Source organism: Plectropomus leopardus, chromosome 11 (genome assembly GCF_008729295.1).
Source record: "Plectropomus leopardus isolate mb chromosome 11, YSFRI_Pleo_2.0, whole genome shotgun sequence".
Taxonomy (NCBI): Eukaryota; Metazoa; Chordata; class Actinopteri; order Perciformes; family Serranidae; genus Plectropomus; species Plectropomus leopardus.
In genome coordinates this window covers 8,077,951-8,105,614 of record NC_056473.1, presented here as the reverse complement: position 1 = coordinate 8,105,614, position 27,664 = coordinate 8,077,951, and the positions used below count along the sequence as shown (strand labels likewise).

Here is a 27,664-nt window from a genome sequence, read left to right as displayed (position 1 = left end):
ATGACTTTTTTATGATTTTTAGTCGACATATTTTAATATGATTCTTTTATGATTTTGGATGACATATTGTACTCAAGTTTTTTGTCATGATTTCTGAAAACATACAATGTTATGGCAATTTTTCAAGATTCATGAAAAATGCCATTTTGGAGGACATGCTATAACACTGCTATGACACTATATTATGACTTTAATTACTTTCTATGGTATGCTGTGCTTTGACTTTTTTAACTGAAACTTAACTGGAATACTATACTAAAAAAAAAACAAAAGTTTAGCATAAATGACTTCTGTTCTTTTTTTATTCTACAGACTGATGATAAGGGAGTCTTCAGTACAGACTTGTCTCAGGAATATCAGTTGGCAGCCTCTACGTTTGGTCTCAGTCGTGAAGCCATATGGAAACTGTCCCAGCAGGCCATAGACTGTATCTTTGCACCAGATACTGTGAAACAGCAGCTCAAACAGAAGTGGACTTACATACAGCCTCAGGTATTCAAGTGACCTGTTCAGTGGAACTGATATCCAATCATATACCTCAGTCTTCAGTTTTAAAAATGTTTTCATTAACATTTTACAAGTCTCTGTGTAATTCATGACATCAACTAAAAGGGAATACTTAAAATCATGTGAAAATTATTGAAATAACTGATATTAAATGACACCCATTTCGAGCAAGTGCAAGTGTGTTATTTTCGGCTGATATGGAGAACAGATTTTTTAAAAAGACTTTGCTAAAGATTAAAAAAAAAAAACTCAAAGGATATCAAGTCTTTTGGGTTCTCTCCAGTATTTGCAAGTGTCCATCCAAGATTATCCAAAGTTGTTGGATTTTGAGATCATACTGATCCTACTTTTCGCCCACACACAAAGTCCTGTCAACATCTATTTACAATCACGGCCTCTTTCCAAATTTTCCACGTTTGTCCTTGTTTTTCTTAAATTTGCTGTGTGGCATTTCTTTCTTTTTTAGTTTTCCGTGCTCTGGAGTCCCATTGCTTGCTTTGGCGTCCGCATCCAACTTCCTCTTCTTGTCACTGTCAGAGTAGGACATTGTTACAAACATGTTTCTACAACAGCCATAAAACCACACTTTAACCAAAGATCCTTAATGTCAGTTCACCTCTTGATGCTGACGATGGCTGTGTTCCCTGCTTTCTTCAACACCTGGTCCCATTCCTCATCATCTCCACGGATTCTGTACCTGTAGATACAGAGGCAATTATTACTTATAGAGTAAATATAGCCCTTTAATTCAAAATGCTACACACAAATAATGACCAAGGCCACTCCACCAAAACCTCATACTCACTCCTCCATGTCCATTTCTTTCACTTTCTCCACGTCCTGCTTGTGTCTCTCCTCAAACTCCTTAGCTGCTTCATTCTGTAGGGAACAGATTTTTTTTTTCTTGAAAAAATATCATCAATTTGAATGGATGTTAGGATTTTTTCCTTAAAGTGGAAAAGTATTTTTTGCGGTAACATGTTATTATTACATCGTGCAATCAGCATTTACTTCATAACTATACCGTCGGCATTACGAGTGTTAAAAAAAGTTGTCTGTTTCCACTTTACCTGGAAATATAATTAACACATTAACTGTTAGGTCTATAAAAATGGCAGAATTGTATAAAACAAGGTAACACTGTAATTTGCCAGGGATCAGGATGACATCTTTAAATTACTATTTTATCCTGACAAACAGATTCAGAAATATTTAATTTACAATTAATGACATAGTCACACATTAGCCAATGCAACGCAGGTGAGTGACCATCCCCTGCAAAGTGATGTTTGTGCTTCGTTAGCATTTTATGAAAGTGATTGGGTGACAGATATTCGCCAGTGTTAACTTTGCCAATGTGTGACCGAGCCCTAAAGCAACTCATTCTCACCTATGAAGCTGAAACCAGCAATTTCTTTTTGCATTTTTTCTTGATAAATGACTTTAACAATAAACTGACCATCTAAATTGTTGATCACATACCAGATCGTCATTCAGGCTTCTGACAGTCGGCTCCATGGAGACGTCTTTAGTGGTTGCCATCTGTGCCTCAATAGCCTTTTCTTGGATGCTGGTGAAGACCTAGGATAGTTACATTTAGGGCATTAATGTTGTTGCAATAATCTTAAAGGCAGCTTTTATTGCATTTTCTTTATGTCATGTTTTTCAAATGAATGATGACTGGAGAAGACTGAACTTACTTGCACAAATTTACGGATCAGACGGTTGAAGAGTCCCATGAGCTGCGAGCTTGGGAGTTCAATTTCTTTTTCTAGCTGTTCTACTGACTTGTGCTGTAACCCTATACCCAGCAGTAACGCCTAGAAAAGAACAAAATCATCAGTTATCACATTAAAGTTGATACTTCAGGACGAAGAAACAACCGAGACCATAACCAGTGGGCAAACTTACACACTGCGCGGCTGAGAGAGATACATCACCAAGCTGCTTGACGAAATACATGCGAGCTACTGTTGGGATCAGGTCCATGATGAGGTGGTAATCCACCATGCTCCTCGAATACAACTCCAGACGTTTGAGGTCGTAAGGGCTGAAATGGAATGCCAGCTCGGAGCTAGTGAGAGCTGCGAAGGTCAAAGACAAGTCAGATCGTAATCGAATCGTAATCGCGAAGGTCAAAGACAAGTCAGATCGTGCCTGTGAGACGCAGAGTAAATCGGATCAGGTTAGTCAGTAGAAAAGTCTTACTGCTCGTCGTCTCCTTGGACATCTTGTTCTGCAGGATGCTGAGTGACAGGCTCGGATGGAAGCGGCTGAACTGGTAGGAGAGGAGGGACAGGAAGCGCCGGCGGAAATCTGTGGAAAACAGAAACAACTGTTCAGTCAGACTTAAGTCAAAAAAAAGAAAAAAAACAGATCTTGAGTACAGGAAAAGTCACGGAGCTTCACCTTTCCAGAAGGCAGACAGCCACTGGCTCTGCTCTGAGGCTTCATCTGTGTTCAACTCCTTCAGCATTACGCAAGAGTGCTCACCTGTCAGGTCATTCTAGAGAAAAACACACACAGCAATAATTACTGCATGTGACAATGGCACGATGTACAGAAACAATCAAAAAAATGTGTTTTTTTAATATACTTACAGGGGTTTGTCTTAAATAGACTGGAGTATAACCTGCTTTCTTCCAGAACCTGTCGGGTAGAAAAGAGTTTTTCTAAATCTGCAGAAATATGACAACCCGTCTTTTCCTTCTCCATATTCAAGAAAACTCACTTGAGCAGCTTTGCAGTAAGGCCATAGGAAACTCCTAAATAGTCGAGTCTCTCTGCTCTCCTCTCGCTCAGCTTCAGCAGCAGAGGAGGGAGCTCCTTCCGAGGAGTGATCACCTCCTCCAGCAGACTGACAGCCTGGACAACAAGAGACAACGACAGGGCTCCTGTCACACAGGTGTCTTTAATCTGCCTAATCTATTCTCTAAATTGTATTGTTACACAGGTTACGCTTCATATGAGTAACTGTCTTTCAAAAGTAGCTGAATTCATTTAATGGTATTACCTCACTGCTGACGGAGGTGATCTCATTGTGGTTTGAGTGTGTGCTCTCATCTATGGTGGGAAACTTGCCCTCATAATACATCTGCAGCAGCTGGAGAGCTCTCGAGCCATAGCCCATCTGGTGGACAGATTGAAAACCAGTCACCTACAATACATCAAGATTAATTTTAAAAAATGGAAAAACATGCTCAGACCATTGCAAGATCTTACTCCTTGGTAGTCTGGGTTGACAGCTATTCGCACCACTCTGCCTCCGGAGAGGCTGCCAAACTCTGGGTCTTGGAACTACAAGGAAAAGAGCGGAGGATTTTATGTTTGCACTACAGAAACATGAGCTCTTATGATTTTGTCAATGCTTTGTGACCAGTGTGTACCTGTTCTGACACCGTCCAGGGAATGAGGTCACCAGAGGCCTTCTTTCCTCTGGACAGACTGTTTAGGATGGACTGTCGAGATATTTCTCCCTCCAGACAAACCTGAGGAAACAAACAAAAAAAACATACGGTAAGGCAAGTCAGACATACCAAAAGAAAATAAAGACAAAATCAGAAATATCTGGGGCAAAAAAATGATGGGATAGTATGTCATTAAAAAAAGTCATACTATAGTCAGAAAAAGAAAGCAAGAGCACCATGGTGAAGTATGTCATAAAAATGTCATAGTATAGTATGCCATAAAAATAGTAATGGGATGCTATGTCACAAAAGATGTCATGAAAAATGATATTATATTGTAAGCCAAAAAAGTCACTGTATAGTAGGTCTTAAAAAATGACAAAAAACAGTCATAGTATAGTCATGAAAAAAATACAGTATAGTATGTCATAAAACCATAGTTTAAGTCATAAAAATGTCCAAAACAAAAATAATAGTAAAGTATGTCAACAAAAATGTCCAAAATAAGGTAACAGTATAGCATGTCATAATGTTAATAAATGTCAGAATGTCCAATGTCATAATGAGGTCACAGTAAAGTATTTTTTTAAAAATCCCCCAAAGTCACAGTATGGTATGTCATGAAAATGTCCAAACAATGTCACAGTATAGTATGTCGTAAAAAGATCCAAAAAAGTAAAAGAATAGTCATTAAAAAATTCTGTAGTAAAGTATGTCATTAAAAATATGATAGTATAGTATGTCATAAAAAAGTCCCCAAAAAATCAGAATATAGTATGTCATAAAACTATCCAAAAAAAGTCATAGTCATGTTATAAAAAAGTAAAGTAAGGTATGTCATAAAAAATCCTAATATAGTATGTCATAAATGTCAAAGTAAAGTATTTTGTAAAAAAAATGTTATAGTATAGCATGTCCTAATAAAATGACAAAAAAGATTCATTCGTACGGCATGTCAGAAAAATGTCCAAATAATCATAGTATTTCATTAAAAATGTCATATGTCATAAAGTTTTTAAAAAATGTCATGATATACTATGTCATAAAATCTAAAAAAAAACTTGTTCTAAAAAGTCATAATATAGCATGCCATTAAAATGCCCAAAGGAGTCATAGAAAACTGTCATGAAAAACAGTAAAGTAAAAAGTAAAAATGTCCCAAAAAAGTTATAGTACGGTATGTCATAAAGGATTTTTTTTTAGTTATTGCGTCATGAAAAATGGTATAATAAAAATGTTCAAAAAAGTCATAGAATGTCATAATAATATTCATAATGTCATAGTATAGTATTTAAAAAATGGATGTTATAGTATGTCATAAAATATCACAGTATAGTATGCTGTAGTATAAAATGACAAAAAAAGAAAGTCATAGTGTAGTGTGCGATACAAAATGTCATAGAAAAGTGTCATAAAAGTCTTAGTATATCATAAAAACGTAAAAAAAAAAAAAACTTTTTAAAAAAGAAAGTCATAGCATACTCCCTCATAAAACTACCATAGAATAGTATGTCGTAACAATGTCCAAGAAAAGTCATAGTATAGCATGTCAAAAAATATCCAAGAGTCACAGTATCATACAAATTTCCCCAAAAATCATAGTATAGTTCCCCAAAAAAAATTAGCAAAGTAGGACAAAGTAGTATTCCTTTAAAAATGACAAAAAATAGTCATAGTACATCGTGATATATAAATGCCCCAAAAAGTCATAGTAGAGATTCCATTTTTAAAAAATCAAAAATCATAAAAATATCATATGTCATAACAGTGTCCAAGAAAACCCATACTATAGTACAACAGAAAATTTTCCAAAAAAAAAAAAAACCAGTAAAGTGTGTCATAGAAAATTTCCCAAAAAAGTCTTACTTTAGTATGTCATAAAAAATCTCATGGTAAAGTATGTAATAAAAATGTCCAAAAATCAGAAAAGAGTATGCCATAAAAAAATATGACTAAAAAGTGTGTCATAAAAAATGTCATAATATGCAATAAAAAACACATTTAAAAAATCAGATGCATGGGATAGCCATGGCTACTGTGGCCATTAAAAAAACATAAATGACAGAGTTTCATCAGTGGCGTCTGACCTGCACCACAGCGAGGACCTCAGGCAGTGCGTTCTGTGTGGGAGGAACAGGTGGAAGCAGACAGAAGAGGTGATGGGCAGGAGCATCAGACAACATCTGCAGGTCATTTGGAGAATTCTGCATCCCAAAGGAAACATTTAAGTCAGTGAGTGAACACAAGAATGACAACAGTGTGTGTCGGAAACTGTGAAAAAAAGCTGTTCTACAAGAAAACAAACTATCAATATCACCTTGTAGTGCGATGCCACGTAGAGGGCCATCAGCCTCTGCAGGAAGGCCTCGGATGCTTTGTGGTAACAGAACAGCGTGTCTCTGTTCACATAATATCTGGACAGTGTGGGTTAAGGACAAATGCAGAAGGAACTGCGACTTGTTTTGCTCATGTTTTGTATCATGTTTGTACAAATTTGAAATTTATATTATTTTATTTTACATTGTATTTGTTAAATTTTAGATGTATTTTCTGTCTTAATTTTTTTTTTTTATTGTTTACTTGGTGTTTTTCCTCTTTGTATAAAGACATACTCTACATAACCAGAGGTTACTTAAAGTCTTTTTAGCTGTTTCAAGGATACAGGTCACAAGTCTGTGGAAGTGGGCAGCCAGAAATGAGCCTTGGTATGTTCAGGCAGTCCAGACAGAGCAGGTCATTCAGCCACTTCTCTACAGCGTCCCCCGGAGCATACCGGATGGACTCGTGGAGAGAGACCTCGTGGAGAGAGCGAGCTGTGAACAAAGACAGATTAAAATGTCAGTTGGCTGATTTCCCTCTCCAGCAGTTTGCTTGCAGACTGAGCGCTGTGATTAGAGGTGAGCCCAGCTAGTCCAGCTCCCACACCAGCACTGGTTCTTTCCCTGCCACGTTCCACATCTCTCTGTGTGTCTCTCACACACTCTCTCACACACACACACACACACACATTCACACACACGGGGTAAGAGACAGAGATTTGTACCTGCTGCCAGCCTCTCTGTGTTGCTGCTTCGGTTCTCTGCCGACATGCTCTGCTGACTGTCTGCACTCTGCTGCCTCAACTGCTGAATCAGTTTGAGGGAAAGAGAGCGACCGGTGCCTTCATACCTGCAGAGACGAAAGAAGACATCGGTCTGAAATGTAAATGGCTGGAGCTGAAGAGATGAGGCGATTTATTAATGGACAGAAATATTAACTATTTCTATATTTATTCTTCTTAATCACTTGTTGCAGCTTCTCAAGTTAAATTTCCTTTATTTTCTCTTGTACTTGACTGAATATCTTTTTTGTTTTGGGCAAACAAAACAAATAATTTTAGTCGGTAAAATTGGTTTGGGAAAGAAATTGTGATTTTTCATGAATTTCTGAAAATTTACATAGCAAACAATTAATTGAGAATGATAATGAAAATAATCACTTCTTGCAGCCCAAAGAAAAATATCTCATTATTAGCACTTCTGCTTCAAAATAGCAAAATAAAAATCTGCATTACTCTTGCTAATTGAATTGTTTACAAAGGTATTTTCCTAAAAACAAAACAAAAGCAATGCATAGTCAAAAATGAATCCCTCTTAATCATCAATTCTAACTCACTAGAAGTGTCTGGCAGTGCGTTTATTTACAGAGATTCATCCCTCTGCCTGCATTTCTAATTTTCTTCTTCTTTTTTTTTTACATGTGTTTGTGATGTTACCGGGTACAGCGCACAGGTGAGGTTGGATCTTTACAAAAACGTAGCTCTGACATAGCACGGAAAAAAATACAAATACAGCCAGGCGAAACGCAGAAAAAGTGTATCCACTTTCACTGGTGATCCTGTTTACTGACGGTAACCATCAGGTCCTGCACAATGCACCACTAAATCCAAAATATTCAAAACAGTTTCTCAAAATAACCTTGTGCACAATGTTATTTAGACACAAGTAGTGTGACATTTTATTATGTGAATATCATCCAGCTTTGTCACTGACCCGTTGATGGTGGAGGCCATGAAAACCAGATACGGCCCCAGCAGGTTCTTCACCAGAGGAAGAGGGATGGCTGCGGCCTCGTCAATGACCAGCAGTTCAGCCTGGCCGAGCTTCACCGCGTCACCCGGGTGGATGTACTGTCGGTCACATGAACGGGGAGGTTAGATCTGAGTATCCATGTGTTCTGAGAGGTGTCCACTTTCTCTTTGCCCTCAGTCACTTCCCCTCGGGAATCTCTGCTGCCATGATAAGCGCCGTTCCAATTGAGATATTTTGGATTTGAATATTTTTAGAAGTGAGTAAACTTGAAAAGTGCTATATAAATAAAAAAAAAAAATTATTATTATTATTCTTATATAGATTTACTTGACTATTAGCAGACAGTTGCTCGTTGATATTTACGTCTACTGTTGTTCTGTTCAGACTGTGCGATTTCTTTATTCCCAACATTATCTGTAAATCACAGGGAAAATAGCTGTTATGCAAGATATCATAAACCTGTAAAAAATAACATCCATGAGAGTCATGATACAGGTCACATTAAGAAATGATTGAATCAGAAACTGATGCAGCTAATTACCAAGCCACTGGGGTGTATTAAAAACCATCTGCAGAGGACGCCTTCAGCTCACAGAGAGGCCTCTGCAGGTTTTGCTTTACTTATATGTATTTCTGATCATTTGTAAAAAGTGGTGTAGAGCAACTCCTGCAACTGGTGGTCGATCTGTGTTAGTTGGGCTGAACGTCACTGAGGGCAGGCGTGTTTTATTTCAACCCCCTGCCCGCTTTTCCTCGGTTCTCTAAGTGGCCTCCGTGCGATGTCCGCTGTTCCGTTTGTCACTTTCTATTGTAAATAACAGGAAACGGAGGTTTAATCTCGTTTACCTGAATCGTCTGCCGGTGCTCTTTGAAGATGTTCACGCGCACCACGGCTTTGTTGAAGTCTGGATTCAAAGACTGGATGATTTCATAGTCGAGGTGCTCCTAAAAAAGCAAAACCAGAGATATGAAGTGATGACAGCATAAGCAGACTGTCGCTGACACAGAGCAGACTCTCAGGCGGCGTACCTGATACTGCAGAGCATCAAAGCCTTTGAAGATGAACTCAAACATGGTGTGGAGGTTGTCCGGGCTCGGGGAGGTGACAAAGATATTGGAGTAGCTGTAAAGAATGACAGGCAATCATTAGCAAAAATGTAAGACTGAACTGATGTATTTATATGATATCATATAACTAATCTGTACCCAAAAGCCACAGCTCCAGCGACGGCCAGGCCCATTGCTGCGGACTTGCCTCGACCGCGGGCGGCGGTCAGAGCCACGGTGCTCCGCAGAGTCTTCTCTGAGATCGCCTCGATGAACTTCAGCACTCCTTTAGCCTGGAGGACAAAACAAAACTCGAAACCTTACATTTACAAAGACTGATATTAAGGAGAAATTTCTCTGAAACACTGTCCTGAGTATATTCCATCAGCAGTTACACCGGATAAATGTGTGAAGGGGCTCGTCAGTGAGAGCTTCTGACCTGATCCATGGTCCTGCAGCGATCCACCAACACGCCCACAGGCTGAGTGTCCTGAAGGGACTCTTTCAGATCCTTCAGCTCCTGTTCTCGTGGAGATAAGCCGTCCTCCTGACGGGGATGAGACAGCTGGTCAGAAATCAGGGGTCATACAGCACACAAGCAAGCCAGCTTCTCAAACAGCTGCCACACAGTGCTTCATAGAAGTGAGAAAAAAACGTGAGAGCCCGGGGCAATTATTTACAAAAAATAATTATTTTGTACTTTTTCACCCTCCTTTTCTAACCTGTGATATTTAAGTAGCTTCAGCATCTGTTTACTGAGATTGATGTATAGGTTTTATAAGGACCTTCTTTTGATATTTTTGTTTTTGTTTATTGCACGTAGCTGTGAGGCTTGTTTCCTTTTATTTGTTTTGTTTTTAGATTTTCAAAATAAAGATTCACTCAACTGAATTCGATTCGTTTTCTGAACAGCCGATCGTTGCTACTCTAAAGCAGTTACCTGCGTCTTTGGGGGAACGGGCTTGATGTTGGCCATGTGGCTGGAGATCGGCAGGATGTTGAGTTGATCATCAATGACAACACAGTTTTTGCAGGACGCAAGCGACAGAATGAACCTATAAACAGTGAAACAAAGTGTATAAAAATTGCAAAATTTTCTTTTCATTGACTAAAAATGCTCAACGCTCCATGAAAGACAGACGCTCTTACCTCTCATTGAATCTTCCCACCACATCCTGATGAGCCTCGGTCCGGTATCGTGAGTGCACGTCCTGGATTAAAAAGAGCAACAATGATCCCAAAGTCAAGCGAACAGAGTCTGACGCGTGCGGAGACAAACGGGTTACAGACGTACCATAGTCATAGTGTAGAGCTGCTTGAGAGAGTTCATCGTCCTCAGCAGAATCACCACTAAACCTCCTCCTTCTACAGTCTCAACTGTTCTCGCTAACAGGTTAGGAGTGAGCATTTCAAAATCCTGCGGCACAGAAACAAAAGCTCGAGTGTATCTGCTACATCACGTCTTTTTTTTAAATATATTTTGGAGGCACTGGTGTGCAGCCAAAGAGGAGAAACTCACCTGCAAGACACACATGCCGTAGGTGTTTCCCAGGATCTTGTGTGTCTCGTTGTAGTAGCAGTATCTGATGTTGGTTGCAGCGACAAAGAGTTCAAACGGGTCGTCCTGATTCAGATTCAACGTGCCGGTTTTGATCTTCTTCTGCAGCTGTTTCATGCGCTTCTTCCGATTGCTGTTTGAGACGTTTAAGACAAATCAAAACTTCTTTTTTGATCTGAAAAATGGCTAACAAATACATCTCTCAGAAGAGTTTACGCTGATCCAGCGGATCCTAAAATGTACAGATAATGTACAAAGCAAAAAATAATATGCTACCCAACTTTATCTCGAGGCTGTTTGACCGTTTGAAACCTGGTTGACGTGATTGCTGGCTCTGTGTTATGATGACGTTCAAAAGATGTTTGAACCCTGAGCAAATTGGTTTGATTTATTTAGAAAAAAAATTCAAGAAATTAGTAGATTTAGAGAATAATTTTTGAAAATCTTGGTGAAAAAAAGGCAAAAGAAGAAACTATAGTTACGGTGATCATAATTACTTATTTAAATTCATGTAACAGAATTATTATGTGTTGCTAATTTCAGGTCAGTTCCACTTGAGTTACGCACTGTCTACTTCCCATGTTTTTTTTTAAGAAAACCAGCAGATTTGCTCAGGTTTTCAAGTGTTAAAATTAGAAAACACCCGTGTAAACTGAGGGAAATATATATGTCCAGAAAAGATGGGTTGTGAAAAACATAAAGAGTAGATGTACATCTGCCCGAGGGGTTAACTCATCTCATGGTTGTGACAATGAATTCTAACTGTGTAGTTTACACAGAGGAAAGAGCTTAAAAACAGAGGTATGATTATTATTGTGTATGGTGTGTTTTTGAATTTTGGTATAGTTTCTCCTTTTTGTTGTTGTTTCTGTTGTGTTGTTTGTTTGTTTTTTGTTCTTATGAGAATATGTGAAGTGAAAAACATAAGCTTAAGCTTCATCCTACACCTTTTTGTTCTTTATGCTTTGATTTTTATTTTGATGCCTTTTTGTTCGATGTTTTTTATCATGCACATTCCTTATGGGAAATTGCTAAAAAGGGCTGAAATAAATTACCATTATTAATTAAAATTACTCTGCTGTGTAGCACAGGAGGAATTGAGAATGACAGGGTTTTTATTACTGTGCAGTTACTGATCTACATACAAAGACATAAACAATATACTTTTCTGTAAAATGACCTAAAATGAAGAGGAACCTTTGTTGTGGCAGAATGTGTTTGTCGGGCCTGGGATAGAAGGCAGAATATGATGTTTGGTGACTGTGCAGAAAGATAACATGTATTTTTGGATTGATATTATTATAATATTGCAATATTGTAATGCGCCCAGTAAAACCACGAAGATTGGGCATATGTCTCTGTGCATGACACTTTAAAAAAAAACAAGAAATCAGTGAAAGCACATTCACCTGCTGAAGCCCAAGTCTTTCTTGTAGCACCACAGCACAGAGGGTCTCGCTCTGACTGCAGCTTTAGACAGCATGTGATGCAGAATGACAACCTGGATCAGACGCAAGTTTCATTGCTTTTAATATCAAATGTAAGAAGAATTGTATTGTATAAAATGAAACTAGTGCATTTTTCTGGGGTTACTGGCTGTGAAGGAGTACCTGATCTCTCCCTCGATCTCCCACCACCACAAATATGGTCCGATGCTGCAGAGCGACTCCATTCTCGATCTGGACTCGGATCCGGTTGTCGACCTTCTTGCGGACTGTCGCCATCGTCTTATTGCAGCTGAGAGAGTTCAGAAAACAAGCAAACATTAGATACAATGCGACATAAGCAGTGCAGTAACACACACAAAATGTTGTCAAAGTGAGGCAGGACTGACTGCAGCTAACATGCAGCCAAAACAAACGCGTTACAGCAAACTAAGATCTAGCGCAGGATGCAGAAACGTTGAACTAAAGCGTCGTTTTGAACATTCAGCGTTTTAAAGTACCTTCTGATGGGCACAAATTGTTTTTTTGTTCAGTCTTCACGTAGTTGCAGCAAGTCGAGAGCTGAATTTACATGCTAAATATCATGCTGTTGATACACTCACGTGGAGACATCCGTTCATGGAGGACCCCCAGGTGTGACGTCAAAACTGCGCGACGTTGCGTCTCTACGTGCTGCGCCCCGAATTTAGCCTGCCAGGGTGAGTTGTTTTTCTGCGGTTATCTTGATAGTCGGTCAGTCGTTTAAGTTACTGTTAAAGCAAGAGTATCAATAAGTAAAGTGGTAATAAATGATCAAATGGGAATGTTTTGCTGTTTCCTTATTCCGATGTGACACTGGCTCAAATGTTTAAGGATTTAAACTGATTGGATGGTCAAAGAAAGCACATTTGTAACCATGGTTTGGGGGAAATTGTGATTGCCACTTTACAGTATTTCTAATATCTTATAGAAAGACTATCTTTAAATCAAACTACTAACAGGTTTATCATAAAACAATATATATAAATAGGCGTATATGTATGAATTCTGCCTGTGAGTATCAACTCGGGGGGAAAAAAGCTCATTATAATTACAACGCGCCTGCTTGTGGAGGCAACATAACTGCGTGAACTTAACATTTAGGTTTAATTTTACGTTTTTCCAAAGCAGTCTGTCCACAATTTATTAGCACTAGAAATAACATTTAGCATAACACTCAAATGATACTGTAAGACAATATAACTGCTAATTGACGTGGACAAAAACAAAACAAAAATTGTTAACTTACTTTTAGTGAGGGAGGCTTTTCTGAAAATGTGTTTAGCACAGTACTGTAGTCGTTCAGTGTGACGTCAGTAGCTATACTCTGGTAAACCACGAGGTGACGCTGGATCACAGGCTGCTGAAAACTAAGATTATATTTTAATAAGTTATTAACTTAGTTTTCTCAGTCTTATTACAATAAAACCGAGAAAATAAAAAGACAATTTAAACCCTAAAGACAACCAAGAACTCATTAGAATAGAAATGATCCACAGCAGAATAAAAAGCTGACCGGATAACACATAGACTGTACATGAAGATATTATATATATTTATATACAGTCTATGGGCACATGCCTTTACTTTACAGCAGTAAACTGGGGCTGAAGCATGGGTATGCAACACAACTTTATTGAAACTCTTGAAGCAACATCAATTTACAAACAAGGAAACGGGAGCTCATTGTACATAAAACGCTTCTTTTTTTTTTTTAGAACCAAAATGACAGAAAAGAACTGAGAAGGGAAATAAACTCCCAAGGGTTGGACCAGCAGTGGCAGGTGCATTTTTTTATACAAAAAATAACTTATGAAATCTTTCAAGTTTACAGGAATATTGTAACACATGGCTTGTGTAAATCGATGATTGGATTTACAGCACAGCTTTGTGTTTCAGACTTTGAATGATCTAAAATTTCCAAATATCAAAGCAGGCATTACTTTGATTTAAGAGACAGGAAAAATACCACTGATGAAGAACAAAAAAAAAAGATAACATGAGTGAGCTGGGGCAAATGCATTCTTGAATTTTGAATTTTCAGTGTGGTGCAAGTTAGTCAGTCACAGTCATTATGAAAGGCCTTCTCAGGATCGTATTGCCTGAGTGCTGCCTCTTGACACTCCTCTGGGTCCCTGACCAGCGCCGCGCTTGTAGTTTGGTTGGTAACCATCCTTGAGCAACAGAGGAGGGGAAAAGAAAGAAAGACATACATTTGAGAAACGTCTTCTACAGACAGCAAGATGATATACAAAACCAGTGTGAGCGCTTCTGTCTTACCCTCTGATAATTCCCATTTGAGTAATCCCGAGGTGTGTTGAACTGAGTTTGTCCATAACCAGAGTTTGGAGTGTTAGCGAAAGGAGGACGATAACCGTCATATCCACCTGAAAATAAGAAAACTTTACACTTAAAATGCTCCTTTAGGGATCAGCAATAAAATAAGCGCCAGGCCTTTAGCTTTTTTCTGACGTCACTTTTACGTAAAAATGACAATGGCAATGTTATTAAGTAAAGCTGAGTGAAATCTCAACCAAACAAAAACCCAAAAAACTAATCTGAACTGAATCAAAACGCTTTAAAAAAAATAATAATTAAAGGCAACAGCAGCATGTTGGTTAAATATGCATAGATGATGGTTCCTTGTTCGTGTCTTAAGAGCACTTCAATATATTTATCGTCTTAAATGCAAGATTGTACAATTTTTTAATAGCTGAAAAGGTGTAGATTATATTCATGTAAGATGAGTCTATGAAAAAGATTATTTTCCCCCTCATACCTAAAAAAAAGTGTCAAAAACAAAACAAACCTCATGACAATAATAATCAGACTTGCTTCCTCTGTGTGTTTTCATTTTTCATTAACGGCAACTGAAATTCTAAATACAGCAAAACACTTAAAATACAGTTTGTAAACAAATAAACAAGAGTCCCAACATGGCGACACGGCCTTCGATGCTCGTGGACTGTAAGAACATCACACAACAGGCAGCAGAGTTCTGTCATGAATACTCAAGTGCCGGGAGATTTTCTTTATTGCAGGAATCCTTGTTTAGATGGCAAATGTCACGTCAGCGTCATTGCTCACATATCGACCGGGTTCCACGACACTAAAGCCAAAGTCTTTAAAGCTTTACAGATTGCCCATCTCTTGTCCATGTCACACTTCAGCTCCGCAATATCCAAGAAGTTCGTGTCTTGCGTTCCAGCTGCTGGGCAAAAGTCTGTGGGAGCGCGGCCGCGGCAGAGCATCCTGCTCTGACTGTCCACAGACAGCACTGCTCCACCCAGGTTGCAAAATGTCGATACATTTATTTACTCAGTTCCTTCTAATAAAGTATCAACTGTCTGCTTACTCACATATTGTTAAAAAATAGACTTGTATTCACGCCTGTGAGGCCTAATTAGACGGGAACCCATACACAGTTGGTGCAGACAGCTGCATAGATTAAAATGGGAACGCATCTGTTGCTTAAGATGTTAGAGTGAAAAACGTATGTGATACACTTGCAGTGTAGACACGGGGTCGCACTCATGACAGTTATGAATTAAGGCATCAAAAATGATATGAAAATCAATCACAATTGTAGCCTTCAAGACAGAAAATACTTTTCCTAAAAATCAAATACATAACAATTCAGCAATGATTCTTCTTTCCATAAAAGTTCTCATGATGTCTGAATAAAGCAATCACGTAACCGACACCATCATCATTACTTTAACAGACAGATGAAGTCGGCGATGTCACACAATCCATGTATGAAAAGGACTTCAGAGGAATTCAAGGATTTATTTGTGGCTGTAAGTTGTGGTGTTACCTCTGAATCCATTCGATGAGCCTCTGTAGCCGTTGATCATGCCCCTGGCATTGCGAGGTCCACCGCGAGACATGCCTCTGCTGTTGTAGAAGGACTGTCCCTGTCGGACAAAGCCTGGGCCCTGCTGGGAAGGCTGTTGATGACCTCCTGACTGGTCTTGGGAATGGAAGGCACCAACTACTAAAAAAAAAAAAAAAAAAAAAAACAGTTTCCCCAAAACAGGTGCAAGTCAAACTACAGTGACAGTTGAACACACAGTATTTACATAAAAGGGAGTTAAACTGGAACGAAGAAACACAAATCTGGCACAATCAATCCAGTAAGTAAATACTGAAAAAAATTCTGAAAAAATCTGCCCACCAGACTGCAGCTGTTCTGACTGCATCTCTGTCTGCTCCACAGGATGCTGCGGCTGGCTGCTGAAGGCCTGGTTGTAGCTGTTCTGGTATTGGCTGGCCTGGTTCAAAGCCTCTGTCTCATTAGCTGGCGGGACCGGGGCATTGAGGTTGAACACCTGAGGGGGAGAACAAGGGCCACATTGTGGTGAAGCCAAAACCAGAGGAAAGGTCACAGGCTCATTAGGACTAAAGTCCATTACTCATTATTTCCTGGATATTGCTGCTTTACTACAAACGCATGTAATTGCAAAATGATGAGAGGGCTCTTAAGGACTCCAGAAGACATTCCTAATGGAAGTCATTATGATTTTCTGTTTTGATTTCACTGGTAGTGACGCACACAGTCCTGAAAAGATCTCTCTTATCTGCATGACAGGCAAGATACTCCAGGTTTTGAATAAACGTAACCACTAAAAGCTTTTCATATGGGTATTATTTGACAACATGAGCAATGCTTCAGTAAGTGTCATCACAAAGGGCCTTACTGTCTGCATTGACTGGAATGGCGCTGCGTTGACATTGATGCCACTGCTGTGAGGAGCTTTCGAAACAGGCTGGAAAACTTGCGTTTGAGAAGCAGGTGGGAGAGCTGTAGAGGGTGGCGGCTGCTCTGACGACAAGGACATGGAGGTCTAAAAGAGAAGGGGAACAAATTCAGCAGGTGGAAACATTTCTCAGTGTCATGTATTAGTGAAGTGCAGGTTTCACGTTTTACATTTCCAAGTTCTTAAGATTTTCTGGGCAGGATCAAAAGATGAGATGAAAATATGATGCAGGCTGATAGCTGAGGTCATATCCTTCGTATTTTCCCCAAGTCAGCAACTTACAAGTAAATACTTACACAAGGTGGGTATTTCACAGGCACATTCCAGCAGGGTTAGTCAAGTCAAGTCAATTTTTTTATTAAGTCCATTATCACATAACACAGTTTGCCTCAGAGGACTTTACAGCATATGACATCCGTCTGCCCTTAGACCCTCACATCGTCAAAGAAAAAACTCCTCAAAAAAAACCCTGTAACGGGAAAAATGGTAGAAACCTCAGGAAGAGCGACTGAGGGGGGATCCCTCTTCCAGGATGGACAGACGTGCCATAGATGTCGTAAATAACAACTAAATTACAAATTCATTTAGACTCCATATACTTTAATTTGGCTACTTTTAGTAAACATGGTCTCTTTATATATGCTTAAGCGGTACTTTGCTTTGGGAAATATTAACATTTGTTTAATCTTATTTTTGATTGAAATTAATTACTCACTGCACGCTACATTGAATTTAAGAAGAAAGCAGCTTAAGCTGCACTTAAGCAGAGTTTAAATGCTCAAACATGCACGTGCACAGGCATGTGATTGGCACACCACTCGGACGTGCATGAGACTGTTTACTGAGGTGTTTAAAATCATAATGTTTTAGTGAAAGTGCAGGTGCTTTGAAAGTACTAAGCATACAACAAGATGATAAGACTTAAATTATACTGCAGGTGTTCTGTGAACGTTTGTAAACAGATGTTTTTGTTATAGCTGTTGTTAACACGGTTCCCATTTTTTCCTGCAGTTCATGAAAATATTTGCTTTTTTTGGATTCTCTTTTGGGGCTTGGTAGACAAAAAAAGAGTCTTTACAAATTTGATTAAATTTGTCAGCATGTAATTGATATAAAAATGGTCATTTTGTAGAGAAGTATTCCTTTAAAATATATCAAGCAGTGTTTTGCATGTTAAATAAGACCTTTGCCCGAATGAAAATAGTCCGACGTTAGAAAAGATTCCTTAATTCCATCAGGAAAAATTCCAATCAAATAACCACAAAAGGACAAACTCTTTCTCACAGAAGGACTCTTACACAATAGCATAGCTTACCTGGATGGGGTCGATGGGTTCTGTCGAGGGTCGAGGATCTGGCGTGTGTGAGGTCTGATACATGGGGGGCGGAGTTGGGGAGACGATAGGAACCTGAAAAAGAGAGAGTTTAAGTTAAACATTAAAAAAAGTCTGTTGTCTGTCAGCGCTGTTTGCCAACTTTGCTTACTTACTTGTGTGGGCTCAGGTTGGACAGGAACAGTGTTGGGTTGTGAGAGCCGGGACTCTGGGTGAACTAAAAAGATTTGAGCGTTTCATCTCAGTAAACCAGAAAAGTCTATTCAAGCTTGCAAGTGTCATTTTTCGAACAGGCTTTTAGAACTGAGTTTCTGTTTGATAATCATACCTGGAGGACACACCATCTGTGGTAAGTCCATATTCTGAGCGGGTTTCATGGGCTGCGCTGAGACGATGGCGGGGTCGATGGGCTGTCCGTCAAACTCCAGCATAGAGTCCTGAAGAACAGAGAAGTGATGAGCATTGTGCTCAATATCTTCAGTGAACAAACTTCCTAGGACAACATTCCCACCTGCATGAAGTTGTACGTTCCCTGCATCTGTGCCATTAAGTCCTGCACCACCTGTTTTCTGACCATGGGGTCAGTTGGCGGCACAGGGGACGCTAAGTTCAAGGGGTGGGTTTCCAGGGCAACAGGTGAAGCCGCAGGCTGCATAGGCGGTGGCGGCTGCTGCTGCTGCTGCTGCTGCTGCATGGCACTGACTGCCTGAGTGTTGGAGACAGTGAAAACAGGTGAATAAGAAACATAGAGGAAGAGGAATAACTGGAAACTGGCATAGAGCTGATGAGATGATAACTGTGGGTTTATGTTCATATGAAAACATGAAAGCTCACAATTAAACATGTAATGTTAGCATTCCAGTGCAGAGATTCCACACAAAAACCTGAACAACCAGAGCAAATTGCAGAGTTATCACAGGAGATCACACTTTTTAATTCACTCTGTATATTAAAACTTAAAGTAAGCACAACAAGAAGAGGATGTCTGAACAAGATGCATATATTTACAAAATAGTAGTACATCATGAGCAGAAGTGTGCAGAATACACCGCTTCTCCTTTTCCACTTACTCCCTGGCTCAGTTGAGAAAAAGTGAATATGTTGGGTTCCGTGTTAGTTTGTTTCATTTTGGAAGGTGGCACAATGGTCATTTAGCTAACCTATGACCTTCTTTGCCTTTTCCCAGCTGCAGTAAAATTTAGTAAAGCAAAACTATCTGCACGGGGTGTTTTATTTTGAAAATTGACAGGATTACGTTGTGTCTGTGACTTCCTGCATGACTTGCTTTGCAATCACTATTGTATTATTTTATCCGCAATTAAGTTAGCAGAGCGCTAACTGGGAGGCAATCTCAGGATGGCAAAGGCATGACCCGCCCTCCTCTGTGTCTGACTGGCTTGCCTAATATTCTCATCCTGAATCTAACCAATTGTTAACCATTCCTGCTTAAGCTCTCGGACTGTAGCCAGCAAGCTCAGTGGATATCTGTTTACCTCCGGGGCCGAAGTAACATCGGGGTTAACTCCCTTCACTGAAACCATCAGCTGGAAAGAAACACATGGGAGCTCCATGTGGTCTTGAGAATCAACAGCATTTATTAAACTGAAACCCGTGACTTTAACTGCACATTTACTGCTAAGCTGACCGCCTTCACTGCTAGGCAAAGACCCGATTCCCTGCTCTCTCCTCCGTATACTCCGTTGCACTCACTGACACTCGAATCACCCGCTCACATGCTGTCTCTCGACCACTCACACCAAACACTCACACATGCACGCACTAACCTGTCTCTAAAAGAGCCATGCTGCTGTTATAACAGTGTAACCAACGAAGGCACAGAGTACTCCCAATCAGAGGCAGACTAGGGTGGGTCATGACTTCTACCTCCTAACGGGGAAAGAAATATAGTGTACTTTGCCGTCCTACGCAAACCTCCAAATGTTTGGCCTAGTGAGGGATCTCATTTACGGTGCACCAGGCCTGTAATATTGTAGAGGAAAAATGGCTGAATGTAGAATAAGTCATTTTGTCAGGCACAAATATCTATCAGAATATAGTACTACCTGTAAAAATGTAGTGAAATGTGGAGTAGGTCATTCTGTCAGGTACAAATAACTACATAACCAAGTCCTGCAAATCATGCAAAGGTTTTGACATCCTCTGGATTTCTGTAACAATCAGAGTTGATCATTTTTACGATGTCCCAGCCAGCTACAACATGACTTATCAAAAAGGAACCTCCATCTTAAAATCGAGGTTATTTGAGGCCAGACTAATGAAGGCTGCCATAAAAGCTTGACTCGGTAAAATGAAGCAATTAATCAGTAACACCAAAGAGGGAAAAGTCTGCTTCAAAATCCCTGCAGCATACCTCTGTTTCCGTGGTCCACTCATCCCCCTGCTCCTTCTCGCTGCCGCTGTATGTGCCGTCTGGAATGAACTGTCTGTTTACAAACTGCACGGGAAAAAAGAACTATCAACACAATGCTAACAAATATCACCATCAAGAATTTACTGGAAAGGTAAAAATTTATCTCACCTCTGTTGTTTCCACCGCAATGGGCTCTGTGAACTCCTCAATTATTTCAGCTTCTGTAAACAGAAAAACGATTTTACAGAACGCAGTGCAGTTTTCTTTCTGTCTTCATTACATTAGCATTTTAAAAATAGCTACTTTACTCCAGAGAAATGTCAGGACCTGGATCAACAGCCTGCTCTTCTGCTTCTGACGATTCAGCTACTGCTGCTGCTGCTGCTGCTGCTGCTGCTGCCGCTGCCGCCGCCGCCACCACCGCTGCTGAGGCTGGCTCTTCCTCCTCCTCTTCCTCACACACTCCGTTTTGGTGAGATGGAACCCGGTCAAAGTACCCACTCAGCAGAACCTGGTCCAAAGTCTCTCTAAGTGCCTTGTCTAGCAAAGGAAGAACATAGTCAGCAATTAATTGGAAAGCAAGCCATGGAAACAGACATCAATTTATCATATTTACATAAGTCGGAACAATCGAGCCATCGTGTTGCGCTGTTTGAATTATTAACCATCCATCAGGGTGGAGTGATGAACAGATTCCCCAACTCGGCTTGCAAAATAAATCTGAACTTAAAGTGAAGATACTCTTGTTAAAAAGTACTTGATCATCAAGTGAAGCCCTGAGGAAGACCGGTGTTTGGTCGAAACATTTTTTTTATGATTTAGCCAATATAATTAAGGCTCTCTGCTGAGGGTCTGCGCTCTGTCTGTATTTTCTTATCGTTTTGCTACATTTGGGATGTTCCTGGACGTGCTGCTCCCGGCTGATAGCAGCACACATCCAAGAGGAAGCTATGAAAATTGTGAACACAGCCCCAACAAAATGCACATAAAGAGAGACAAAATGCTAAGCAGACAAAGTTTGTTCCACAACGAGAGAAAATGTGGATGAAGAGCGACGAAGAGTGGGCCTGTTTTCTGGTGGACAGGTTGGTGCCGACAATAAGCTTAGTTAGCATGCTTGAGTATCTGCTGTTGTTTCCTATAGTGGTCCATGATAGTGAAGGTACAAACAGTGTCGGGGCAAGGGGTCAAGTCTGAATGTTTTGTTTTCACAGTAATATTTTTTCAAGCAAAAATACAAAAAAAGTGAAAAAGTGATAGTTCCAGGTCCACCACATTAACGTCGCCAAGCAGACTTCAGGACATTGTGATGGGCCCTTTTCACTTTTTTCTTTCTGATATTTTTAAGACCAAATGATCAATCAATGAAGGGTCCAGACTGGGATTTAGGGGGATCTACTGGCAGAAATGCAGTACAATATTCAGAAATATGTTTTCATTAGTTTATAATCACCTAAAACTAAGAACAGCTGTGTTTTTGAACTATTTATATCTACATAGAGATCAGAACCTCTTTCACAGAGTCCACCATGTTCCTACAGTAGCCCAGAACAGACAAATCAAACACTCGCTCTAGATGGGGCCATTCGCCTTTCCGCATTTGCCATTGTACTTCTCCTACACGTTTCAGTTGCTGGTAATCAGCAACCTCATTGCTAGATGCCACAAAATCCTTCATACTAGACCCTAAAATAAAGTTAACACTTGCGAATAAATCAACGATGAAATTATTTTTTTGTTGCAGCCCAAGTAACAGTCAACCAGCCACCAACTATCATGACAATTATTAACAACAACACCAGCTATGATATAACATTACACCAGTCTGTTTTCAGTTTGCTTCTCAAATGTAATATTTGCTAGTTTTTGTAGTCTTCTGACTATCCTTGTGAGTTGGACTGCAGGTCAGACAGCTGAACAAAAACAACAGAAAGGCTCAAAAAGCAGAGTTATCCTGGTGACCAGATGCAGGTGACTGAGTAGTGAGGAGCAACGAGGCAAATGAGGTCACAGGATCATTTTAAGTTCAGCTAGTCAGACTGTGCACACTGCAGCAATCAAAGCCTAAAGCAGTGCTTTTATTTATTCCCAAACTCAACATTTTGGTCAGGAGGACAAAAATAGCCACTTTAAAAGACCTAAAAACCAAGTTTCGCAACTTCATATTATCTACATAATTCAGTATTCAAAACTAAATAGGCAACCATCAAAACTTAAGAAAGTTAAAAAGTTAAGATAAACGTATGTATGTATCATTTAATGAATGCAGAAAAACTCTGATGATATTTATCAGGATGGTGTAGGTATTGTTTAAACAAATGTGACTGACAGTGATCTGATAAGTAAATAAACCTACAAGTGTTGACATATTCCATTTCAAATGTCCCTTTATCCCTGTTAGTGCACAAATGTAAGTGAAATCACCTTTTCCAAACTGTGATGTAACAACACGCACAGAAATATTTCACATGAAAGAACCAAAAATGGAAATACAAGCTGATGCAGAAAATATGTTTTATGGCATTAAATGTGAAAACTCCAGAACTCAGTAGTCACAAGATGAAGTGCTGTTAACTATTAACTTGAACTATTAACATTAATTCATGATTTAAAACACAAAACATGTGACCGGTGCTAACGTGTCCTACATTGCTGACTGACTAGGTAAGAAATTTGCTACGATAACAATAGTGACTTGAAATATCCTAGAAAACACCAGAAGAGCCTTTAAGCTAGCTCAGGCATTTCCACTTTGGCTCTTCAGGCAAAGCTGGCTGGTGTTATTTCCTTTAATGCCTCTTGCTTCAGGCCAAGAAGTTTGCTGCTGCCTGAATAAATATCACCCTGAGTCACCAAGTGAGACCTCCTTACTGAGGTGAAAGGGTTGGCTGGTGTCACTACTGTGAACTGGGTCACTAGTATCCTAATGTGGCTCCAGAGATCTAACCAGTGGAACCACAGGCGACAGGGCCACTGGCACCCTGCCCCGCTGCTGAGTCAGGATAAGCCCGCGGCGCTCAGCCCCCAAGCAGAATGCAGCAGTGCGAGTCCTGAGGCCAGATCGCTGAGAATGCAGTACGCCAATATCCCCAAGCCCTGATTATTCACATCACAGCACCGCACACATACTGCATTTACAGAATACAATACACATGCTACATTAACGTATTAGGGCTGGTTTAATGACAAGATGGTTTTTATTTTGGGCACTTCACAACTTTATCTACCTTGCCTTGGGATTAATCAAAAGCATGGGCAGATTACTTATGGCCTCAACACAATAAAATGCTCACTGATGCTGTCATCAACCATCTGATAAAATGTCCTGCCAACAATTTTCAACACCAGCTGGGCATCTAAATAAAGCCACTTTGACTTAAACAATGAATACCCTTTTATTTCAATCTGTTATTAAAGTGAGGATACTACTAACAATTATTTACAACAGTGACTAAAATGCATTTTCTGTATGCATTAATTAATCACTAGTCTATAAACTGTCAGCAAATAACAAAAAATGCCAATCACCAGTCTGTCCAAAAACCAAAGACCCACAGATATTCTGTTTACCATTATAGGACACTAATGAAACCAGTAAAGTAGGAACCAGGCTTTTTTTGAAAAATCTCTTTTAAAGAAAAATACTCAAATGATTAACTGATAATCAAAAGAACTGCAGATTAATTTGCTGTCGAATGACTGGACTTAAGGGTCCAAAATATCGAGCTAAACTGCTTGCAAACATTTGTAGGCTCCACGTTAAGTTTCACTTACATGTTGTTCCAACCACAGCCTTGTCCTTTCCTTCCAGGAGGTCCCAGAGGTGCACGGATGCCTCGTCATACTGGTCAACCAACCTGCACATGTAGCAATAAGTTGTGTGGGCTGAAAAAAAAAACATCTGCATCTCAGCTTTATACACACATCGATGCCTCAGATTTACCTGATGTTTTGGTCACGGTCTGGCCCCACTAGCTTGTAGAACTCATCAAAAGCTGCAAGGTCTGCGTCTGTGAGCAGCGGTGAGCCACCGACTCCCTGCTTCAGGTCCTGCCGCACAGTGTCCTCTCCCAGCCGGTCCAGGAGGAATTGTAGCTCCAGAACCGTCTTCAGCCTCCTCTGCTCTGCCTCCTCCCGCTGCAGTTGCTCCCGCCGTGCAGACTTTTTCACCACCTTCTGGATCTAATATTAATAACATACAGTACATGAACCACATAAAGCCAAGTGACTGTGAGCCAGGGTGGACAACACCCTCAGGGAACATTTTCACAAAAAAAAACAAAAAAAACAACTGAGTCATCCTTACATCTTGTCCCAGTGTGATAAAGGTCTTCTGCAACTCTCGGCCAAATTCTAAGTTATTCGTGATTTCCTGGAATTTGGAGAGGGCCTCCTGAAAAAGCAAAGAATAAAAGAAACATTTCACACATTACTAGATTGTAAAATCTTTGTAGGACCTGCAGAGTTATTTGTCCTTCTGTACAAAATGATGAAGGCTTTGGTGCACCCACCAGCTGGTCCTGATTGAGACGCTCCCCTTTATCCTTCCTGACTTGATAATCGTCCAGTTTACTCTGTAAAAGAACATCCAAAACTTCAGCCATGGATTTCGTCTGAGTGGGACACCTGTCATGACTCATACTGTACACAGCAGAGATTCAGCTACATGTTATCCAGACAGATCTGGAACAGATGGCTCTCGACAGTACTCACCTTTTTCTTCTCCATGTTGCGGACCTTCTTGTCGAGGACACACAGCACTTGCTTCATAACTTCAGACTGCCCACCAAGTGCAAAACCGCCCATTGACCCTGGAGCGGATCCCACATCTGGGCTGGCAGACTGCACTGTCCTATTTGCATTCATCGCTGAGGGCATCTAGAAATTAAAGTGTGATAGGTTAACTTATTGTGATAGCATGGAGATAAAGAAAATACATAAACAGATAAGCATACGATTAAGCTGAGATAGCTACCATCTGTAGTAGTTGAAACCTTAAAAACTACGATTGTACAGACTACTAAAAATCAATAAAGGCTGCATAATGACTTTTGAAAACAGTGTCATGGGATTAGGGCTGCAACCAACAACTATTTCCATTATCAATACTTCTGTCGATCATTTTATCAGTTTAAGTAATTATTTGGTCTTAAAATTGATTGAAGATAATAGAAATGCACTGATCACATAGTCAAGATCATTACAGTGCAGAAGCATCATTGTTCCTTACATTACATTCATTTAGTCACAACAGGCCCCAAACTCAACTGTGTACATAAAAACAAACCATTCCAATGATTTTCATGCAGTGATATATGGAGAGCTTAAATTTGGAAATAAGAAAGCGCAGTATTTGGATTGGCAAATGTTATTAGCAGACAGATACCTGAGTTGAGGTATCAGTAGAGATAGGCTCAGATCTGTGTGTCCCTAGAAAAAGTGAAAAATGACCATCACAATTTCCAAAAGCGCAAATCAACATATTGAAACTGCCTGTTTTGTTTTGTCAGACAAATACTACAAAATCTGAGGGATATAAAGCTGCAACTAACGATTATGCCAATGTTCATTTCCCTTTAAGCTGTGATCTTTTTTCTTGGTATGAAAAACATTTGTAAACAATGAGAATAGTCTGTAACAATATCCAAGAGCCGAAGATGACCTAATCATGTCTTTATTTGTCCAACCAACATTTCTAAACACAAAATAACTTTCTACTTTAATGTAGGACCACTGAAAACGGTTACTCTTCACATTTACGAACCCGGAAATATCTCATTTTCACATGAAAAATAACTTAAACGATTATAGGTTTATCAAAAATGTTGCCGATTAATTTTCTGTAGACTAGGTAATCGATTAATTGACTAATCGCCGCAGTTTTAGAGTAATTTAACTGCACAAGCAAATCAATACCAGTACTAACAGTGGTGCGCTATCATTTACATCTGATAGGTGCAAACGATATATAAACGTGAAATATAGCCCTATAATAAAATAAGTGTAGCAGACAGACTATATCCCTAAGCCTAAAAACCACCTCATCATAGCAACCGGCTAACTTTGGTCCCAAGTGTGTATAAACCGAATGAACACATTTTTGAACTCCGTATTTCTTCTTATCCTAACATCATCTAACTTCGGCGACAAAGCTGTATCTTCGACTACAAGGTTCTTGGCCCGATGTCCTCTTAACAGTGCGGTCATATCGTCGTTGTTATCGCCGAGGTTTGGGAAAATGGCCCTGGCCGCACAACCGTTAGCACGGACCAGGGACTTAGCTAGCATCTGCTACAGCGACGCGTGCTAACCAACAGCCGGCCGGGAGCCGCGTTACCTTGGCAGCACAACACCAGATTCACCCACCTTGATGGTATGTATCCACAGGGGAGCTTGCTAGCCAAATGTACGAAACGGCCAAGTTATTATTTTTGTTGTGTTGCTTTATTTTCTCTTTCACTCTAGTGTGGGATCCGCCCCGCCGGCCTCACCGACAACTGAGACGGTTCGAAAGACGGAGAAACTCTTTATAAAGGCGATGGTCCGTTTTCAGCTGTCCAAGATGTGCCTGAATAAATAAAGTACGAAAACAAACCCGAATAGAGCATAGCTTTATTAATTACAACATATTCGTACGTGACATAAACATATCACTTAAACTATTTCGTGAGTGGTTCTTCTTACCGCAATTAAACATATGGAGGTTGCTATTTCTGGTCAGGCAAAATAGACAACAGCCTCCTGGCAGAAAATCTGCACAATCATTAGCTTTGATTAGGCTATTCTGCTCTGTCCCTTTGCCATATACAGTACACACAGACTATAAAATACACTGTGCAGTATTTTATTTCTGCAGCAGCTGTGCCATTCTGCTGTAAGGGCGTGTTGATTCACAGCTGCCTCACTACATATTCAGTCATGGTAATACATGTCTGCACATCAGTTGCACAACAGTTTGAAGTTTAACATGAAAAATTGGCATTTAAATATCTGAAGACGACTGTCACCAAGAAGACCTTTAAAAGTTACATTTCAGTTAAATCCCATGTTTTAATTCTTTTTTAATGACCTGCAAAAGATTAGGTTGCAAGCTGTAAGATAAAAACCTAAATGTAAATCCATAAACAAGACACACTTCTAAAACCAAA

General features: G+C 39.8%; 2 protein-coding genes across 5 annotated transcripts; both read right to left on the bottom strand.

Moving 5' to 3' along the window:
* Positions 1-58: 58 nt before the first annotated feature.
* On the bottom strand, positions 59-12,654 carry nat10 (N-acetyltransferase 10). 2 transcript variants are annotated; one of them, XM_042496745.1, is made up of 29 exons: positions 12,637-12,654; positions 12,200-12,326; positions 11,999-12,090; positions 10,551-10,722; positions 10,326-10,448; positions 10,181-10,242; positions 9,972-10,086; positions 9,471-9,578; positions 9,191-9,324; positions 9,014-9,107; positions 8,831-8,929; positions 7,946-8,082; positions 6,958-7,082; positions 6,577-6,727; positions 6,232-6,328; positions 6,002-6,118; positions 3,894-3,995; positions 3,730-3,804; positions 3,521-3,637; positions 3,239-3,372; positions 3,108-3,156; positions 2,917-3,013; positions 2,716-2,823; positions 2,419-2,591; positions 2,208-2,327; positions 1,990-2,088; positions 1,313-1,386; positions 1,124-1,204; positions 59-1,037 (listed from the first exon to the last, which is right to left on the bottom strand). In XM_042496745.1, the coding sequence occupies exons 2-29, from the start codon at positions 12,311-12,313 to the stop codon at positions 896-898; spliced, it is 3,111 nt and encodes a 1,036-aa protein (XP_042352679.1). In that variant the 5' UTR covers positions 12,314-12,326; positions 12,637-12,654; the 3' UTR covers positions 59-895. The 2 variants fall into 2 exon arrangements, with proteins under 2 accessions (XP_042352679.1, XP_042352678.1); XM_042496744.1 differs by having other exon boundaries at positions 12,535-12,653.
* Positions 12,655-13,671: 1,017 nt separating this feature from the next.
* Positions 13,672-27,012, bottom strand: caprin1b (cell cycle associated protein 1b). Of its 3 annotated transcripts, XM_042496340.1 has the most exons (19): positions 26,883-27,012; positions 25,903-25,946; positions 25,230-25,394; positions 25,028-25,090; positions 24,823-24,909; positions 24,460-24,698; positions 24,291-24,373; positions 20,844-21,056; positions 20,685-20,737; positions 20,517-20,600; positions 18,657-18,851; positions 18,474-18,582; positions 18,301-18,362; positions 18,128-18,220; positions 16,753-16,899; positions 16,230-16,383; positions 15,870-16,049; positions 14,333-14,439; positions 13,672-14,226 (listed from the first exon to the last, which is right to left on the bottom strand). In XM_042496340.1, exons 3-19 carry the CDS (start codon positions 25,392-25,394, stop codon positions 14,140-14,142), a joined length of 2,121 nt encoding a protein of 706 aa, XP_042352274.1. In that variant the 5' UTR covers positions 25,903-25,946; positions 26,883-27,012; the 3' UTR covers positions 13,672-14,139. The 3 variants fall into 3 exon arrangements, with proteins under 3 accessions (XP_042352274.1, XP_042352273.1, XP_042352275.1); XM_042496339.1 differs by lacking the exon at positions 25,903-25,946; XM_042496341.1 differs by lacking the exon at positions 25,903-25,946 and having other exon boundaries at positions 15,870-16,046.
* Between the last annotated feature and the right edge of the window lie 652 nt (positions 27,013-27,664).

What these genes read in the sequence shown, in the direction of transcription:
- nat10 (XM_042496745.1), bottom strand. Translation starts at nt 12,313, where the DNA reads ATGGCGACAGTCCGCAAGAAGGTCGACAACCGGATCCGAGTCCAGATC. An exon ending in AGGTCCTCGCTGTGGTGCAG is followed by an intron (nt 3,996 to 6,001) that starts GTCAGACGCCAC and finishes TTGTTTCCTCAG; the next exon opens with GTTTGTCTGGAGGGAGAAAT. An exon ending in TCTATTTAAGACAAACCCCT is followed by an intron (nt 3,014 to 3,107) that starts GTAAGTATATTA and finishes GTTTTTCTCTAG; the next exon opens with AATGACCTGACAGGTGAGCA.
- caprin1b (XM_042496340.1), bottom strand. Translation starts at nt 25,394, where the DNA reads ATGCCCTCAGCGATGAATGCAAATAGGACAGTGCAGTCTGCCAGCCCA. An exon ending in GTCAGAACAGCTGCAGTCTG is followed by an intron (nt 16,050 to 16,229) that starts GTGGGCAGATTT and finishes TTTTTTTTTTAG; the next exon opens with TAGTTGGTGCCTTCCATTCC. An exon ending in CTCATCGAATGGATTCAGAG is followed by an intron (nt 14,440 to 15,869) that starts GTAACACCACAA and finishes TCTTATTTTCAG; the next exon opens with GTGGATATGACGGTTATCGT.